We start from the raw sequence: 21,208 nt of genomic DNA, 5'->3' as shown, positions 1-21,208 counted from the left end.
CAAGTTCTCTACTTTGTTAATGATATCAAAGAATGCCATTCAATTATTTTTTTGAACCTCATGAAGTCCCAAACTATTAACATAAGCATAAACCAGTACCAGAGAAGTAGTTCTCTCTTGTAGTGCGAAGATTGAGGAAGCAAGAGCCCTAGAACAGTGCCTCTGGCAGGGAGATTTGGTAATAACTCTGTTACGGACAGATGGGGACAATGAGCCTCACACAGCTGGTGAGGGAGAGCTGGTCTTAGGTCATGTTCTCAGAGACCCCGGCATCATGGTCTTTCCACAGCAATGCTGTGACTGGCACAAACATACTACTAGTGAACTGACACTTGTTGATTTGATTCCATAACTTCCTAGGGCAATGCAACAACTTACTTTTATGAAAGTTGGTTTCCACAAGATGAGTGAAACGTTCACTTGGCTCACATCGGAAGGAATGAGATGGCACGTGATGGTGGCAAATTTACAGGTGCTGCAATCCTGTTATATTGTCAGAGATACCTATTAGGGTGTTTGCAATCTCATCATGGGTTCCATATTTAAATGCTTCAGCTAGTTTTTATTTCCAAGGTGACACTGGGTGGGCTGCACTTGGAAAGCATAAAGTAAAAATAGAATTTAGTATACCTGGATTGTGCCTCCTTTGAGATCCTCAGACTTTGATATTATCATTTTCTTCCCAGAGTTGATACCAAAAGGGTCCTCAAGGCTCCGAGGTTTGCAGTTCACATTCTGAGGAAGGAAAAGATTTCTCTGTTAGAAAGTGGCGAGGTCAAAGGAAAAAGCGTGGGTGGTGCAATAACATGAAGAGCCTGTGACTGACAGCCAATGGTGTATACTGAAGGTCTGTCTATGAGCGTGCAGGACAGAGTGGCTGTGGAGCGCCACAATGTGTTCCCGTTCTAGGTGACAATCACAGCTTCTGAGACTCTTGCAGTTGCAACAAAGGAGAAGGATACTATTTCATGAGTAAGATGATTATTTATTTATTGTTTTTCAAAGAACAGCTGGTTAATTTCCTATATATATGTTTGTATATATGTATATATATTCCTGTAATATATATTAAACTACACACACACACACACACACGTTCTATCAAGAAAGAAAGTGTTAGCATGTTGCTAACAGGCTCAGTTTGATCCCTGTTTTCTTGTACTAGAGGGAAATTCCAGAGATTTTTTCCTTTGCCATTAGCAAAATATTTAAATGATTACAAGACAAGTACTATAGCTGCTATGTTTTGTTTTGGTTTTTTGATGCTGAGAATGATTTAGTTTTTAAAAACTGCTTGAAAAGAAGGTATAATGTTAAATGTTGACTCCATGCATTCATTAACTTAACAATTATTGTAGCTTTCTGGTTTAGACACTAAAAAGAAAGTAATAATATAATACTAATATTAATAAATTCCACATCATCATAATGATAATAATAGTCAGCACTACACATCTATTCAGTGTCACAACTACAATGGGGCTGCAGTGTTGGGGTTGTCTTGGATATGTGAATAGTAATCTACTATTTTGTGTACAGCTATGTGTGCTTAGAAAAATATTGAGACTTCTTTATTGAACTGACTCCCTCAAATAAAGTGCAACAAAATTCATGTATCCATCAACAATGAATTACCTAAGATCTACTGGATCATCATATCATGATTCAAAAGGGCATGGCTGAGTCCTAACATCCTGAACCAGTAAACATGACCTCATTTGCAACCTCAGTGGTCACAGATGTAATTATAAATTGAGGTTCTTCGGGTAAGAACATCTTGTATTTCAGGAAAGCCCCAAATCCAGTGGTGGGTGTACAGGAAAACACAGAGGCAGAAATAAACACAGAATCACAGGAGGAATGGTGCCAAGGAATGCATAGAGTTACCGGCAAACACTAGATGCTGGACGGAAAGCATAGTCCAGAGGGCATCTACATTATCAGCACCCTGATATTGGACTGCTGGCCCTCATCATTAGTAAATAATTAACTATCATGTTTAATTACTCATTTTCCATTTTCTGCAGTTTGTTTCAGGAACTCTAAATATTGAATTTACACACATTCTAAGTAGTGATGGGAGCAATTAATTATTAAATGCTCCATGCTTTTAACTAACCTTACTTATCACAAGTGTCATACAAAGCATGAGGGCTTACACATCAGCGAGGAAGGTAACAGTGGGTTGGAGAGATGTCTTAGCAGGTGAAAAGTGCTCACTGCTAGCCTCGTGATTTGAGTACTGTCCCACAGCCTCTGGTGAAAAGCACTTGCTGTCAAGCCTGGTGCCCTGATTCATCAAACTGTTGGACCCGTTCTCTGACCTCCTGGGTACACTGTGGCACACATACCCATACACAATAAACAGTAACTGTGATTTTTGAAAAAGAAGATAACAGTAGTGACACAATTGAAAAGCACACATGACTTACATCAGAAGATGACCATCCAGTTGGGTAAAGTATAGGATAACCATCTGATGTCAAGTTGGGGAAAGAGATTGACAGCTGAAGTTCTGGCATTGGGAAATGGCTCCTTTTTCTGATCTACAGGGAACAAATAAGCATATAATCATTTTTGGCTCTTTCCAAAGAATGCTTTCCATGTTACACAGGACTCTTTGTTTTCCTCTTTTCATGTGTATATGCATGTGATATATGTGCATTTGTATATGTGTGTTCGCATGCATGTGGGCACATGCATAAATAAATATACATACATGTTTTTCTGGGTGTATATGTGAAGACCTGAGGTCTTCAGGGAATTTCCTCCATAGCTGTTTGACCTTACAGCTATACATTAGTTAAGTTGCTTATATGGGAAATCCAAGGCATGTAAGGTTGGTTATTACATTGTTCTCTTACAGGTAGGTTAAACAAACAGGCAGAGATAGTACACAGCAGGATAGCAATGTTAGGTGTTAGATGACTTTAAAGAGTATTATTAACTCAGGCTGGGTGGTCCAGTGAAAGCATTAGTGGGAAATCAGTATTGAAAATTATCTTTATTATTATTCTCTAGCTATGTCCACTATCCCCTCCCCCATCTGTGTGTGTGTGTGTGTGTGTGTGTGTGTGTGTGTGTGTGTGTGTGATGCAATCAAATGTGTGGATGTGTTTGTCCTTGTGTATGCGTATGCAGGTCAGGTGTCATCCTCTATTTTTGAGACATGGTCTCTCATTGATTCGGAAGTTCACCATTTAGGCTAGGCAGACTAGCAAGTAAGCTCTCAGTATCCACATGTCTCTGTTCCCCAGTGCTAGGGTAACAGGCACCACAACCATGTCTAGGTTTTTCACTTAAGTGCTGGAGATCTGAAATCAGGGCCTTATGCACAGCAGGTGTTCTTACCCACTGAGGACACCCCAAAGCCTCTAGCCAAGGTTTTTGGAGGTGGAGATGATTTACTTGATCCACACAAGAAAACCTCAGCTTGCTTTTGGTTGCTTCAACCTAGTTAATTGTAATGCCCTAAAGCCATAAGTCATCTCTAACCTCAGCTAGATGGGACCTGCCATCACTGCTCAGGTAAGCCAGATACCCACTGGCTTCCTCTCAAAAGTGTATTGCAACTATGGATACTATCTTACTGTTATTGACATTCTGAGAAGCAGGTTGAGTTCCATCTTAGTTTCTATGTGTTTTGATCCACTAACTCAGAATCCCTGAACTGGGACCACCAGGTGCAATGCTCCCCCTGGACACCACGCGAGCATAATCTCCAGGTCTTACATGTTCTTAATGGTGTCTCTCTGCAATTTATTTAGCTGTGTGTAGGAACTCTTTAATCTGCACCAGCAGATGCCAGGACAGTCTAGCTAATAAAGCAGCCTATATTGAGAGCTGCTCATGTCTGCTATGATTCCCTGTGGATGCTGAATGTTAAGTCATTCATCATCCTTCCAACTGTGGAGATTCCTGAAGCTAGGCCTCATGTGTGAACATGGTCTGCAACCCCATTAGGGTAATATGCCTGGGGTTTGCCTGGCACAGCCTTTTGGTTCAATGTTATCTGTTTCTGACTTTCAGTCAGAAATCATATATTCTGATACTATTACTTTTTTCTTACTAAGAAGCACTCCTTCTAAAAACACTGAAAAATACTGAAAATAATCAGAAAACAAAAGCCTCCTACAATCCAACCACCTTAGTAGCATTTTGCTGTATCAAATTACTTGTCTTTATTATTTGCATGTATTATAGCTCACATACACAAAAGCAAAACTTTGTATTTTATTAAATCATTGTGTTATGTTTCCCCCCAAAATAATAGTTAAATAATAAGCATGGTATTATCTACAACACTTGTTACCTGTGTGGAACTTGCTATGCTAATCATTTGGTCTGCAGAACTGCCCTACCTCTTAATGCTAGGACTTGGATCCTCTTATCTCTGTTTTGTCTGTGAGCAGCAATGTGAAAACAATAAAAAGTTACAAGCAGAGAAAAACTTGTAAGTAGCAAATGTAGCTAAAATACTAGAATGCATTGTTTTCCCATCAAATATATAACATTGTCTTCACTGAATGAATGACAGTTCATTGAAGCTATTTCACAGTGTTAGAGTTATAAGAGTACTGTTGAAATTTTTAATCATTAATAACTTCTTAGGGAAATTACCGGTAGTAAGTTACTAGATCTCACCTAAATATGCTGCTTTATTTTTATCCCATTAATTTAATTCTAGAACTTAATGCAGCAAAAAAACTAGAGATAGACACTGTTATTATCTGTTATATATGTTAATGTTACTTATAACAGGGAGCTCTTATTTCAAACCTGGAGCCTAATAGGTTACAATGTATGAAGATCAACAATGTTCAAGTTTTTCCTTTTATGTCCTCTTGTTTGTTATGCTATAGAAGCATAATAGTCTGAATTACAAAATCATATCCCATAATTGAGCAGGAGTTTGCGTTAATACCAATTTCCAGAATGTAGTTTATCAAAGCAATTCTGGCAGAGAACACAAATTCCTCTCAAGAGTATGCATTTATTTCCATTTTGTGCGAGACCTTCATTCTTCATTGCTAACAATTTCCCAAAAGGTTAAGACAGGCTTCGTTTATAATGGTGGTGTATCACTTGATGGCTTATGTATATAAATCATTCGTTTGAATTGAATGCTCTTTCTCCATGAGTAATACTGAGTCTGTAAGTGTTATCCAGGCTAAAGCTCCATGACAGCCTGCTGTAGAGCTTACATAAAGTTTGCAACAAAGAATTTAAAATGAAAAAAATTAATGTAGTAGAATGTGTCACTTAAGGAGACTATAGTATGGACATTGGTAATTTACAGTATAATTCATATGAAAAAGAACAATAGACAGAAAAGAGGCTATGACACATTGAATAAATGAAACTATTCAACAAAGAATTTTCAAATAATTAATTTCTGAAATTGTCATGATTATATGAAATATAATTTTTCTTAGCCATACTAAGACTAATATAAAGTATAAACACCTTGCATTTGTAGCATCTATTTGACACCGGAGTAACTTTTCTTCTAGGAAGTTATTCTAAGTTAATAGGTCTTATTATAAGGGAATTAGAGACTTTAGCTTTTAAATTTGACTCACACTATAATTACCACTTTGCACTTAATCTTAGTCAAAAGGCCAAGAAGTGATTGGATTATCAATTTGGACAATATAATTTAACATAGTTAAATTACAAAGAAAAATGTGCTAGATGTGGAGATTAAATGTTGAAACACTTTCTTGTTTTCTTAATACAAATAACTTATTTAGAATATTGACTTATAGATAGTTTCTTACCATGTAGAAGACATTGATTTCATTTCCAATGTCACTAGTGGAATTAATGAGTTCAGGGATAGTCTCATTGGCTGCAATTGAGATGTGGTGTTCACTTGCAGAACTTAAAAGAATTAATTGGAAAAATAAAAACAAAATGCAGTAAAGTTTATTAGACTTCATTCTTTTCTTTTCTTATGTCATATGATTCCATAAATGGAGATTATTTTACCCCCAAACCTAAATTAAACATTTGAGATGCTAAGAATCACTTAATTCAATAGGCATTGTTGCTTACTTGACTCCAATATGTTAAATTTCAAAGTAGGATTCTACTGTTAACAAGTCAAGACTTTCCATGAATCTGCTAGCATTTACACTTAAAGAAAAATCAGACTAAAATTTGATATTTTCAGTTGTGCTGAAAGTGAAGGAGCTAGTTTTTTAAATTTATACAACTTAAAAATCCTATTACTGCTAGAAGGAGAGGCTCAGTCTCCCCACGAAGGTCACAGTCTTTGGATGGCCCTTGTAGAACTAAAGACCATCTCTCAAAGCAGCACTTCAACCAAGAGAAGGCAAATAAAAGATTTATAAATGTGTGCCAAAACTCGATTTGAATTAAGTGGAAAGTTGTTGGGAGAATCTTTGTGCTGACAGAAGCAGTTCGAGCAAATCAGACAAAAGACAACAGACTTCAAAGGCTAAGAAAGATAAGCAAGTCTGTGTGCCTGGCCTATAAACCTTGCTTTATGATCCCTCGTTAGCAAAGAGAAAGTGCCATAAGAAACAATAGGCTGTGAAACTCACCTGGCCTTGACACTGGCTCTCATATTTTCATATGCATTGTACATATTTATTTTTAAAAGCTTGGAATTCTGCTTCAGTAAAGAAATTCATAAACAAGGGACTTGGTAGAGTGGAAGTTTACTAACATGATTGACACTTGAAAAAAATCAGGTCTGAATAGAAAGGATTGTTTCTGAATAGTGGAAGGAATAAATGGCTGACCAATGGGAAATGCTTTAACCTTGTGCGACAGAATGGGCAATGTACATGGCATCCCACAGGATGAGAATGGTTACCTAGAAATATGCTGTCAGAAAACACTGCATTTTTGTCAAGGACTTTGACTTAACGTTTATGAGCCAAGACCTGTCTTTTACACGTTTTATTTTGATATTTAGTGCAACATGTTCTCAAATGTTCAGGTATATGTGAATTATATGGAAGACATTTAATATGGATGTCAGGCACCACACCAGAAGTTTGCACTCGGCAGGTGTGGAGTGGCACTGGAGTACCTGATACTTTAGGTTCTTGAGTGGTGATGTTCCCAGTCAGGAATCTCACAAGGAAAACCATTTGGTAATCAGAAAGCTGTCAACGAATGAAGGTGGTTTCGTCCTACCTGTGAAACTGTAGTCCGACTTCATATTTAACTGGGATGGATATGTTTACTTCATTGTCATAAAGAGATCCGGGTGGCTCTTCGCTGTCACTGGAAAACAGCAATTCACACTAAGCATTGAATTCGCTTATTCACAGATCATTTCTAAACATTTGAAAGAGAAGCTTATATAGGAAAATTAACAAATATGAATTTACATAATTCTTCATTCGTTTTTATTGAGAGGAGAAGGGAAAGTAGAGATAGGTATTGCTAGTGCTCCCAAGTTGATTCTACGGTTGCGGTACAGCTGAAAACCATACTGATTCAGACCAATGTTTATGAAAATTATGTGAGACAATTAGAATTCATGGGCTTAATTATTAAAACATTGAGGTCACTGCACTTTTGTGGCATGAAGACTTAGGCACAAATCACCTTAGTTTGTATTTATCACATACAAGGATCTTGCACAGAGATGCAACCAGGCTCATGCAGCTAATTGTGAATCTAAAACCTTCTATTTTGTCTTTCATAGTCTTTCTAAAGAGTATACATGCTATTTAAATTTGTATGTATTTCCCTGAGTTAGGGTGTAATTTTCATAATTTTTGAAATTTTAATTATACTTCACACACATATACATTAAATACAAATATACCTTATACTCATGAACAAAGCATGGAGAAGAGATACAGTTTCATGACCAGATAAAGGGAATGCGGGTGTTCTGGAACACTTGTACCTTTGCATCATTATTTAATCTCTTTCTGCCTCAGTTTTTCATCTATAAAATGGTTTATCATTAAATTTTCTACAGTAGATGCCAAATAAATAGATGCTGAGCTAAACTGAAGTGAACAGACTGAGTTAATGGACCCATTAATTTGTTTTATTACTTTGAAATTCACTTTCCATCTATGTAATAATGATTATATGCAGGGTCCATGATGGTTACTACAACAAAGATACTTGACCTCACAAAATATGTTCTGGTGTAAAACTACTTCAAGTTCTGTGTTAATCTTATACCACTTTTTTCTTTAAAGAAAAATACAAGTAGTATATTCTCTTTTTTAGCCAGAATGAATTAAACTTAGCAAAAAAAAAACCCATAACTTATTCATTCAAGGTGACACCTATTTTTCTTTTTTATTTATTTTCCCCGTTTTGAAAATAATTTTTTCTCACATAATATATCTTGCTTATGGTTTCTTCTCCCTGTACTCCTCAAGTTATGACCTACCTCTCTTCATGTCTGAACCCACTCCCTTTTTGTCTCTCATTATAAAACAAAGTTTTCTAAGGGAGAATAATAAAATAAAATAACAGGTAAACCAAAAATTAACACATCAGAGTTGGACAAGACAGACAGAAGTAGAAAGAGCCCAAGAGAAGGCACACGAATCAGAGGCCCACTCATTTGCACCCTCAGGAATCTCATAAAAAAACACTAAACCGGAAGCCATAACATATACATTGAGGACATGGTACAGACCCGTACAGGCCCCGTGCCTGCCACCTCACTCTGTGACTGCCTATGAGCTTTGCTCCTGTGGATTTAGAGGGCTTTGCTTTTTTATTTTTTTTGCATATGTTCTATGATAATGTTGAGAAGCCTTAAATGATTTGTGTAAAATTTATTGAAGTATGAAAGCATATCATTAAATTTTAAGTCCATGTAATGACTCAGTTGACCTTGACAGACAGCTAGTAATGTTCTAAAATTAGTAGATCCTGTTGATCATAAATACAATTTGGCAGATATAAGTGTTGTGTAATTACAAGGTAGTCTGCAGTTAATATTACCAGTGAATTAATCCAATAGGCTAAATTATTGGTTTTGAATATGAATTCCTCTACTGTTGCTACTTACTCCCAAGGTATTTTTTTGTGAAGCAAAGCAGTTCATGGACTATTACTTCTGCTGATCTTATGCAAGCTTCAAGAATCTGCCAGTGACACTACAAAGTAAAATAATCAAACTACATGAAAGTAATTTTATGCACACATACATATATATCCACACATACATAAACCAACCTTGTTGCAATTAAATGAATAATTGCATTTTCTGCGAGATATGATGTATTAAACTGGAATATTATTTTGAAGGTTACCTATGAAATTAAAATGAATATCTTGAATAACAGACAATGAAAAAATCAACCTTGACAAAACATAGCTTATATAAATTCACTACCTAATACAGCCTCATCATAAATACATACAATAAGATCCAATATACACATACATTTCTAAATTTGAATATATAATATTCTTTGCATATTGCTATAGTCTGAATGCTTTATTCTATGCAAAGTTTATTGCTCAAACTTAATTATCAATGTTATGATACTGGGAGGTGGGTCATTTTGGCAGGTAACAGGTCACAAGCATCCACATGAGCGGGATTAATGCCTGTGTGAAAGAGTTACCAGAATTCTGCCTTTCCTTCTCACTCCCTGAGAATGCAGGGAGAAGACATCTTTGAATCAATGGGCCTGACATTGCTTTCATCCTGAATTTTTCAGCTTTCATATCTATGAGAAATAGATTTCCCTTTTGTGTGCTACCCTATTCCTGCTAATTTCTTATAGCAGTCTTAATGCTCCAAGACACATGGTAACATTGAATTGAATAGTCACAGTTAAGGCATAATAACATAAAATGGCATGTTAATAATTAAAGTCTCATTCATGAAGAAAGTCTCTTTAATACACATAGTAATCACCATTATAAAACAGGGAAAACATACTTGATTCATTAATTTGATAATGTAAATGCTTTTGGATCACTATAGAGTAATTAAAGAAGATAATACAAAAATGGCTTAGCTCTTAGAATAAAGTATCATGAAAAACACTTTTTTGGTTTGTAAGAGTTTGCATACTTAAAACAATACTGAAGAAAAAACAGAAAGTGTTTTGCTGTGCAAATATCATATTTAGACAGCTTTCTTTTGAGAAGCTCTGCCTGTACACAGGGCCTGTGTATGAACACCAACAGTCACACTAAAATGTAAATTACTTTTGAAAGCAAAGATCACCTGCATATTCTTGCCTAATGATCTCATCATAATGCTTATGCAAACTAATCTTATTTGGTGCTGATTCAAGTATTTAAAATTTGAGCCAGAAAAACATTCCAGAAATACCTAATTAATGGAAACCACCTAAAATTATATCTTTGTGATAAATATTAACAGAAAGGTTGTGACATCTACAGCTTGTGAACAAGTGGTGCCATTCACAGATGGGGTGGTGGTGTGAGATTAGCATGGTTGTATTTTCTTCCCTCCCATATATAATCGTATTTTACATTTTAAAAGAAGAAAACAAGTTCTTTCAACAAAGATGTTTTTTCCCTTGCTCTGGAGTACTGCTCTCCAATCTAGTGAAGGGATAGCTCTTCCCTGTCTCTTCGTAACCTCCACAACTAGCCTGGGCACTTGAGTCTTGGTATTTTTCCATTGCCCCTGTATCTACAGGAAGATGCTGGTAGAGAAGCAGGCCTGAGGAAGATGCTCACTGTATATTTACATAAACCTGAACTACTTAAACTGAAAGTCTGTATCTTGAACCTAAGAATATTCTAAGTGTGAAACCCAAGTTGAAATTGCTTGCAAATTCCTCCCATCACCCGTTGCATAACCTAAGAGGCATTTTAATTAAGCTTGTATCACAAGTACAAGGAACTTCTGGATAGAGAAAGAAATATTTTAAGTTCAATGCCTTCCTTGAATGGTGTAGGGTGACTGGATATTCAGATGCAAAATGTGTAAGCTGGGCTCTTTCATTGCACAAAACCTAGAAGTTCTTTCACATGGATCACAGACCCAAGTGTAAACAAAAAAGTCATAAAATTCTTGAAAAAAAAAAAACCCTCAAAGTTTCTAATCATGTATCTGGCAAGAGACTTGAATGTAGACTATTGGGAAGAGGGAACTGGGATTGATATGTAAAACAAGCTATTTAAAATAATAATAATAAAACCCAATTAAAAAATCTCCTACAATTTAATAGGATAAAAGACAGCCTAATTTAAAAACAGGTTCAGAATGGGACATGGTGGCTTATGCCTGGAATCCTAACACTTAGGAGGCAGAGCCAGGAGGACTGCTCAGAGTTCATGATCTCCTGGGCTACATTATAAGTTTAGGGCTAGCCTGGGCTTCTAAGTGAAACCCTGTCTCAATACGAATTTATTGTAGCAGATATTTCTCCAAAGTTGTGTGTGTGTATGTGTGTGTGTGTGTGTGTGTGTGTGTGTGTGTGTGTCTATGTATGTATGTATGTATGTATCTCAAAACATCATCACTTGCTGCTAGGGAAATGCAAACCCAAGTTACAGTAAAACATTGTTTCACATTCACCAGAATAACAAGAAGAAGAAGGAGAAGGAGGAGAAGAAGAAGAAGAAGAAGAAGAAGAAGAAGAAGAAGAAGAAGAAGAAGAAGAAGAAGAAGAAGAAGAAGAAGAAGAAGAAGAAGAAGAAGAAGGTAAGTAACATGGAAAAATTAGAGCTCTCATTCACCCCTGGCAGGAATGTAAAATGGTGCATCTGCTTATCTACTATAGATTCAGCCTGTGTTTGAATGTGACTTATGATGCTTAACTTTGAGCTTAGTTTTCCTGAGCTTCTAAAAGGAAATAGCTTAGACTGTTAATTTATGCAATTCATAAACACTGGAGGTTTCCTTTTCATAGATCTGGAGTCTGGGATCTCCAAGAGGAAAGCACTAGAAGACCAGAGTGCAATGGCAGCCTGCTCTGGAGACACTGTACGTCATGTGATAGATGGGACAAACAAGTCCCTTGAGCCTCTTTTGTGAGGCCACAGTCCCAAAGGCACCACCTCCTAATGCTGTCACACTGGCAATTACATTTCAGTGTATGGATTTTACAGAGGCACAGAAATCATTTTCTGGGAGATATCAGGCTGCAAGCATTTTGCACTCAATGCTTCTAGCCTATATCATCACAAATTACCCTCTAGAAGGATTTGCACATTTGTCTTCAATGATTACTTATGTTTTACACCGCCTCCTCACCATTTCTCCTGTCTTCAGGAAAGGATACCCAACTCTGCATGTGATATTTTCATTGGATTCACAACTATCTTTTTGGATCCCCTAAAATGGAAAAGAAACAGGATTAGAGAAGAAACACAAGTGAAATATTTAATCATTTTGGAATTTTCCCAGCTATGTATTAGCATCTGCCTTGCCAAGATTTGTCTCTTGGTTTAGCAGGGAAAGTCACAGGGCAGGGGACTGGCTGTTCCATGGAGATCTGAAACCATCACTTGAGAGCTCTGGAGGGACAAAGCAATGTCTGGCCGGAGGAGCCAGGGGTAATGGAGTACCAACAGCACCCATGAACAGGAAACTGCAGTGGTGGGTCTCTAACGCTTACATCTGCACTGTTAGAGCATCACACAGGTGCAGAAGTTTGGAGTCCTGAACAAGAACAAGGCTCTAACCTGCAACTACCAGGACTCATCTCCAGACTCCATCCAGCATGTAATACAACTAAAGAAAGAGTGGCCTTAATACAAAGACAAGGACCTCCTTAAATTTACAGCCATGTACTATGGGTATTCCTGCCTCTCTGCTGTGGCCAGAGCTGTGCACATGGGTATTCCTGTCTATCTGCTATGGCCAAAAAGCCAGCTAGAGAGAATACAGGCAACGTCTTTTAACACAGTTCCCTTTCCAGAGAAAGTCCAGTTACACATTATACTTAGGTGTTGCATTTCTACAATTATTTCATGTGCATAATTAATACTCTGAAATGTTGTAGTAGCAAATGATCCTTATATGAACTTATCTTAGTCACCACATCTTCAAATGATATCAGAACAATTGCAGGAAACGGGGGTAACAATTTAAATTTATGGGAACTAGACAACAATGCTTCAATACTATGCATTAATGTGTGTGTATGCATTATAGTGCTTGTAAGTTAAGCCAGGGACTCATGCATACTAAGCAAGTTCTCCCTTATTTAACTACATTCCTAGCCCAAAAGGTATCGGTTTTAATATATATGAAAAAATTCACATTAGTGTTACTAATTTTAATGTGAATCAAAATACTATAAGTTTATTCATATAAGTATACACAGAAATTTACTTTGGGGATACATTTGGGAATCAGAATCAAAAGCTAAGTTCAAATGTGGAAATACTGACAAATGATCCAGAATTCTATGCAGGGGGTTATTGTCAAATTAATAAGATGTCTGGTACACAGATACGTAATTGCCAAGATGAGCCCTTTAATTATAAATAAATAAGACATGTCATCTAACAGAAATATTTGGTTCAAATTTTCTATAGGAATAAACAGTGTCTTGATTTTCTCAATTGAAACTTTTAACACATGAACTCCTACTTGCATCTTTATTATATATTTACTTGACTGAATCTCAATTTCAATGTCTCAATGACTCCAAGAAACACAGAAATTTTAAATTATCAGCTATATTTCTTAAATGCTTAAAATATTAAGTACAAGAAGAGACATTCCTTTCCAAAGAGATTTTTTTTAAAAGCTTGATAAGGGGTGAAGGCTGAAGAGATGGCCCAGAGGTTAAGAGCACTGGCTGCTCTAGGCTGTTCTTCCAGAAGACTCAAGTTCAATTCCAAGCACCCACAGGGCAACTCACAATGGTCTGTAAATCTAGTTCATGGATCCAATGTCCTCTTTTGTCCACTGGGTGTTAGGCACCAGGCACACATAAGGTGCACAGACATACATGTAGGCAAAATATCCATACACATAAAAATAAAATAACAAAAGGTTTTAAACACTTTAAAAGCTTGCAACTATGAGTATTAGTGTTTTCTAATACTTAACAAAAATGCTTTCTTCTCTTCTCAAATAAATATTATGGAATTAATTAGCTCAGTAGCATGAAAAATGAGTTCAATAAATGATCATTAAAAGAATGAATGAACAAACAGCAAGTTTACCTCAATTCCTGAAAAAATCAAGTTTGGGGAATACTGCACTATTGTCCTGGTGTTGTAGGCACTGTCTCTTTTGTTTTTCACTGTGAGACTGAGATTGAACTTGTCATTCTGGGACCTGACAATCAACAGGCTCTTTTCTGTGGTGGCCACATCCAGAGTGAGGTCTGAGATGCATTTTTCCTTGTTTCCACAGTCTTTGGCAAAGGGAATCTGAAATGGTCACAGGAACACATTTAACATAGTATAGTTAAACATCATGAAAGCCACTTATTAATTTGTATAACAGAAATGGCATGGCACTTAAGTAAGAGAGAGTTCAACAAGAAAATTGACTGCATTGCTGAGGTTGTAAGGTATTTTACATTTACTATTGACTTTATGGGAGAAAGAATAAATGTCAACTTCTAGTCTTAATTTTCCAGTCCTTTAAAGGAGGTAGACTTTATAGGTACTTTACCTATATCTGTTTCCCATTGTACGACAGTTTCCAAACCTCAAGTCAAAAACTCTAAGATCATATAAGCTTCACTTACGTGATTTCCTACTGAAAGGAATGGGATGTTGAGGAAGCCAAGAAGCAGGGACATGGTCCAGCTATGTGTCTGGAAACCTCACTTGATTCTTCTTTTTAAATGTTACCCTCCCCTTAGCCAGTCTATCATCATGAATGCCCTTCCTAGCCTCTTCTCTACGTTTTCCAAGTCCCCTGCCACCTCTTCCATCTCCTCCTCATGTTAAATCAGCCCATTCCAATGGCATTCAGTACCTGCTTGTTTCTCTTCAATCATTCAATATGTTGTGCCAGCTATAGGTTTTAAACAGCACTCAGCTGGTACCCACATAGTTAAATTAAAACAGTCAGCAGCAATGCACTGTCCTTTAAAATGTGTGTAATCTGGTTGTGGCCCCAAACCCGAGAAGATCTCACTGTGGCCCTTGAGTTCAGCTGTGTGCTGTAACAGCTTCACCTCTTTTCTTTGATTTCAGCTACAGTAGCGAGCATCTTAAGCCCCTGCAATGGCTCAGCATCTTCTCACATACAGTCATCCACCCACACTGCAAACAGGGTAGAAAACCACCAAGTCTTACAAGGAGCCACTTAAAAGCCACAACTACCTGGGGGCTTTCTCTGACTCCCCAGGCTAGGTAAGAATTGTTGCAAAATCTGAAATTCTTCACAGCACAGCATTTAATTACTGCTCATAGCCCAACTCCTAGGTGAGACAGCTCCGTGTTTAGTGAATGTAAGGTGATAGATACATCTAGAAGGTTGGAGGCAGAGATTGGAAGGCGGATGAATAAGGAAAACGAATTTTCTGACTCTACAGCTTTTCTCCGTTATGGCTGTTCCTATGATACCCTTTCCCTCTCTGTCCCCCCAGTTACTCTCTGGAAACAGAACAGAGGTGGCACAGAACAGAGTCTTTTCCTGTCTCTCCTGATCTTGGGGCAGCATTGTGCCCACAGGAAGCATGCATGCCACTCTGCTCACTTAGGCTGTAAGTTGTGGCAGTTTGAGTGAGAATGACTTCCATAGGTTCCCATATTTGAATGTGTGGTCCCCAGTTAGTATTAACTGTTTGTGATAGATTAGGAGCTGTGGAAAAGCCAAGCCAAGCCCACCCAGTCTCTCTCTCTCTGTCTCTCTCTCTCTGTCTCTCTCTCTGTCTCTCTGTCTCTGTCTCTCACACACACATACTCACACACTTGAATTAAATTATGTGTTCCTGTGCTTTTAGTGTGTCTGACACACTCACAAATAGACATCGTAAGGTCATCTTACACGTTCGTGGACTGAGTTCGGCAGAGCACCATCAAGCACAGGCCCATTTTCTGGATCAGTAAGATTAAAATCCAAAGTCACTCTCACGGAGTCCTGAAAGTCATGCTTGTCCTACAGGTTGAAACATAACATTTGTCACTGGTGTCATGGTTGCTGGATGCTATGACTCTATCGTGGCATCCTTCTGCCCCTGTAGTTTACTGGAACATTCTTGCTCACCGACTCTGACATCACACGTCAGGAGGCCTTTGCTTCACTGAAGTGGTGTAGCTTTGCTGTTTTGACAAGGGTTATGGCTGGCAAGTGCCCACCCCAGAATAACAGGTAGGTTCCCTAGAGTTCCACAGAGGGACTTGCTGGGTTCCTCCAGTAACCCTCCTGCCTGGATACACCACCCTGAGCTACATGATAAAAACATTGTATCTCTTCAAACAATACCCATGCCAGTAATCAATTCTGGAAAAGTGTCTCTCTCACTTTAAGAAAGCAGACTCTTCCAGCGCATCTGTATTTCACTCATATACATCTAAACCTATGGGAGTTTGTGATACATACTGACAAGAAAGTGATGTGAGCATAATTAGTGGTTTCCATTCTGCAAGAACCAGTATTTTCAGTGTCAAGAACAACGATCTTCATACACGCTGCTGTGAACTGTCTCAGTACCTCTGAGATGGGTAGCTATGACATTTGTTACTGTACCCAGAGCTTCTGAGACTGGATGATTTGCCCACAGTCATTCAGGATATGGGGAGGGTGGGATATAAACCATATCCCACTCAGCTCCAGGGAAAATACTAAAGCAACTAACAATCCAAAGGGATTTTGTAATGTTTGAAACCAGTTCATTACTTTTAGCGTTGGTCCCTGGACAGAGCTCATATGCCGACCTTGTACATATGACAGCAGTCATTGTCAGCAGGCTGGAGCTGGATCTGTCTGATGCTCATCAAATTTTATACAAGTTCTACCTCATCAGTGCTCAGTTACTAATAATAAAAAGGGGGGACAGCCACACACATGTGCCCACTACTCTCGCAACCTGGAAGAAGGCAGCTGTAATACATGATTTACTTGCCAACATGTGGAAGGAGTGCCTAGTGCATTCTGATTCCCGAACGGTGATGTTTCTTTGAATCTTTCTTTCCTGAGTCCCAGAGAAAAAACTCCGTGATATCTGCCTCAGTGAATCGAGGGTGACACGGTACTGTAGATCTACAAACATAAAGCAACATTGGACAGACACGTTTATTTGGGGATGATTCTCACGTGATCCAAATCCAATTAGCATTACAGAAATAGCTCTTGACAAATGAAATGATAAAGGGTCCTACACCGAGAATATCTGTATTGCTGCAGTAGAGAGATAGACACAGTCATGGACATAACGTTGAAAGTCTATTGAATGGCTCTAGGCTTGACCATGCCTTTAACTTTTAAGTTATAATTATGTGTAATGTGTTCATACACACACACACACACACACACACACACACACACACACACACAGACATACCTGTGAACTATGGTTTAATCAACCAAGTCTGAAATTGCTAAATTTTTGTTAAAAATGTTTTATAGTTTAGAAATATTGGCAAAGAGCCTAGGATAGTGATTAATTTCAATAGAGGCAAAATAAAGACCATTTTTACATTTTTGTAGAAACATGCCAACTTAGACTATGTCCAAAACATGAAATTCCACAAAATAAGCCCTCATAGTTTGATTCTAACATATGTCAACATCATTGAAGACTGCCTAAACAGTTCAGGGCATACTACTTATGGGACATACAGACTGACGCTACACACGCAAGGACCACACAGAGAACATGTCTGGCTGAGAACAGGAGCCTCATCTCAGTGAGAAAAGAACCTTGGGCTGGGGGAGGGGGGGTGAAAGTTAGGTCATTTGCAATACCAGTCTTCCCCGGGAGGGGGCAGGCGAAGGGAGAGGATTCTTTTTCGGAAAAAAAAACCTCATTTAGAGACCTTTTAAAATGCTACCTTTGAGAGTGTATATAGTGTAAATATATAGAGAGGCACAGGAAAAATACAGAACTTTGAAGTCATTGTGTTCAAATATGTAATTTCTGCTGCAGAATTTACTAGATTCCATAATTGTTCCTATGAGCAAGAGTGGTTTCAGGGGGCAACAGGACAAATGTTTTGAGTGGTTTATTATACTTGGGAAAGGTCATCATCCTGGAGCCAATACATTTTCTTCTTCTCGAAAGTACTTGCTACAATCATTATGCTTACCAGCTTCATAAACGGAGTCTTCTTTAGACTTTAATTTCACATAAAAACATATTGTAGCATTTATGCATACTGTTTCTTTTCCTTCAACGCGGCAGTTTTTCTTTTGAATATTCACTTTATTGGGTTCAAAATCCATGGTCACTTTAACTACCGCCACATCTCTGGCCCTGCAAACACACAAACAATGGAATTACTCACACATTGTTGCATTTAACTGGGGGGCACGGAAGGACACTTTCCTTTGTGTACTGTATGTGCTTCCAGGACTATTGTTCTTTAATGGTGATTTGATACATAAAAGATTGTATCTCATGTCCTAGGAGATCCTAGTTGTTAGAACCATTGTAGACATTTGGTTCAAAGATGGAAGAGTAAAAATGGAACCCACTGACCAGGTGCAAGCTCAGAATCAAAATGAGATCTCTGAGTTTGTTTCCAATTGGGAAATGGTTCAAAGGCACCTAGGAAATGAGCTGGGCCCTGCTGGCTTTCATCAAAACTATAACACATCTCTGTTCTTGAGGATACAGCCTTGCTTGTGTTTGAGCCACTGTGAGTATATGCTGTTTCACGTAACTCTCGAGTAGCTGTAATCATCAGAAACCCTGTGGTCCCCCGTCCTTACCCATGGCTTTGCTTCTCATGGTTTCAGTTATTCTTGGGTAGTTAGCCTGGGTGCAAAAATATTGAGCAGAAAACTCCAGGAGGAAAACAATCATACTTCATAGCATGATAAAATCTATACTTTCCTCATTGTCCACCTGGGGTGTGAACCATCTACCAGCCAGAGTATCCACTTTATATTTTCACAGTCTGCTATATCAGCAAATGCATATACTATGTTGTATTTATTTGCCTTTCCTTAGATTTTTAACTTTCCTTTCTGATTTTTTTCCTTTGTGTGCATGCCTGTCATGTGGAGAACAGAGGTTAATGTCAAGTTTCTTCTTCTATCAACCTCAGTCTTTCTTGGGTTGAAACAGTCTTTCTCTGAATATGGAGCTCATTGATGCAGCTAGGCTACTCAGCCAGCACACCAGGGGTTTCTTGTTTTCCCACCTCTTCTGCACCGGGGTTCCTAATGTTGTCATGCCTTTTTTATGTGTGAATGAGAACTCCTGGAAAGAAGCTGTGTCTGCAGAGACCAACTGTCTGTTAGAACTGCAGTGGTGTGGGAAAGCCACTGTGCTACAGGTCTGCAGCGCAATCACCTTATCTTGGCCTAGTTTTAGTCCCCTGGATTTGTCACCCAACTCTGTGTCAGAACTCTCATCCTGTAACTAATGTATAAAACCCTTCGGGGATCTATTAGCTTAGCACACCATTAGCTTCAAACCAACACAAAGGCTAAGATGTCATCAGACACCATCTGAGGCCTATAGAAAACATTTCCCCAATTTGCTGTCACTGCCACTCTGATGTATCCATCAAAGCATTTTAAAATTACTCCAATTTATGAATTTCTTTGTTCTGTTACTGTAAAACACCACAAAACACTGGAACATTATGTCAGGGGAAACTTAATTGACTTGAACATATGTTCCCAAGACATGCCATGGTCATTCATATTTCTTAAGAACACATCATGCCGTTCATTCCTTTAAGGGGAGAGCTCTTTCTTTCAATGATAGTGGTAGGAATTCAAACTCTCAGGCTCTTGTGCTTGTGCTATGAGCCATTTCCCCAGCCCATCTTGTTACATTGGGAAATAGTTACTGCAGACAGTGCTCTGCTGGTTCTAAAGATCACACATTTTAAGGAATATTTATTTCCACATTACACCTTTAAATTGTTATAGGAAACAATTTCCTTTAACAAGCAAGGTTATCTTAACATTTTGAAATGCTTATTGACAAACATGGTGAATTTTAGCTAGTTTACTCCTCGTCTGCAATAAATGGTCATGTCTAGTTTCCTTTTGGGTGATATGGATTCTCCAGGCAGGAGAGTGGCTTGACTGGTGTCTTTTCCAACTGTATCTGTATGGAGGTGTGTGTGTCTGGCACACATAACTAGGTTCTTGCTATCTATGCACTGACTGCATCTGCTCAACCATCTGCCTTCTGCATCCTGTTGCAGTCCTGCCTTCAGCACTGCAAAATCTTAGTCCTATGACCACTATCTGAGTCTACTTTGTTCTGCTGTCAATGAAGCCTGGTCATGAAAGGATCTGTATCCATTTCTGTGATTTAGGTAAACTAACAAAATCAGTTATCTCTAAAGACTTGAACACACACATGTACGTGCACCCACCCACACACACACACACACACACACACACACACCTTCTAAAGACACCACTCATACAACTTCTCCCACAAGAGAACATTGGTTTAGTGTCAAGTACATAATTGAGTAATTGGGAACCAAATTAAGAATTCATTCTACCCACTCATATTCAGCTTCTTTGTTCTTAAGATTCATTGATGCATCAATCCATTGAATAACTTGAGATGGAACAACACGAGATGGAATAGATATTTGATATGGCAAGAGTTTTAATCATACTATATGGTCTGGAATCATATGGAAAATACTGACAAATATATAACCACATGTTATAACATACTTACCAGAAGAGGGCAGCTCCACCAAGGCCTCCAATGGTCACATCAGTCAGACCATCACCATTTAAATCCATCTCTCCATGGATAGACTGGCCAAAAAATTTCAGTGTCTTGCCATCCCCACCTGATGGAATACGCTGTGAAAATCCCAACAGACAGGTTGGTGCCGGAAGAGTCCATTTAAAATAGTTTTGAATAAATCTGAGAATTTGGATTAGTGAATAAAGTTAAAAGTAAAGATCTTTTGGGGACTCAGAGGGCCCTGAATGGGAGCAAGAGGAAATACTGAGATATTCCCGAAGGAAATCAGTCTTACTACAGTATATTGTGTCATGTCAGGGTTAGTGACTCAGAGAAACTGGAAGTTGATATATAATGTCATTTTGTCTAATGTTCAAGTAAAATCTGAGCAGCAGCTTCTTCTTTTTCAATTCTAATAAACAGATATATCCAAAGTTACTGGAAACTTT

General features: G+C 38.1%; 1 protein-coding gene across 1 annotated transcript in view; it reads right to left on the bottom strand.

Moving 5' to 3' along the window:
- Itga1 (integrin subunit alpha 1) overlaps nt 1-21,208 on the bottom strand; it is a 143,732-nt gene that overhangs the window by 13,309 nt on the left and 109,215 nt on the right. The window contains exons 15-26 of the mRNA XM_040728813.1: nt 20,745-20,875; nt 18,172-18,338; nt 16,989-17,125; nt 15,911-16,021; nt 14,128-14,337; nt 12,203-12,283; nt 9,193-9,269; nt 7,171-7,260; nt 5,781-5,883; nt 2,433-2,546; nt 631-735; nt 379-483 (exon numbers count right to left, since the gene is read on the bottom strand). Of these exons, the coding sequence (XP_040584747.1) occupies nt 379-483; nt 631-735; nt 2,433-2,546; nt 5,781-5,883; nt 7,171-7,260; nt 9,193-9,269; nt 12,203-12,283; nt 14,128-14,337; nt 15,911-16,021; nt 16,989-17,125; nt 18,172-18,338; nt 20,745-20,875 (1,431 nt within the window). The remainder of the gene's footprint in view (nt 1-378; nt 484-630; nt 736-2,432; nt 2,547-5,780; nt 5,884-7,170; nt 7,261-9,192; nt 9,270-12,202; nt 12,284-14,127; nt 14,338-15,910; nt 16,022-16,988; nt 17,126-18,171; nt 18,339-20,744; nt 20,876-21,208) is intronic.

The sequence above is a fragment of the Mesocricetus auratus genome, unplaced genomic scaffold (assembly GCF_017639785.1).
Source record: "Mesocricetus auratus isolate SY011 unplaced genomic scaffold, BCM_Maur_2.0 Super-Scaffold_100020, whole genome shotgun sequence".
In the NCBI taxonomy this organism is placed as follows: Eukaryota; Metazoa; Chordata; class Mammalia; order Rodentia; family Cricetidae; genus Mesocricetus; species Mesocricetus auratus.
The sequence above is the reverse complement of the archived record's forward strand: the minus strand, read 5'-3'. Positions and strand labels throughout refer to the sequence as shown.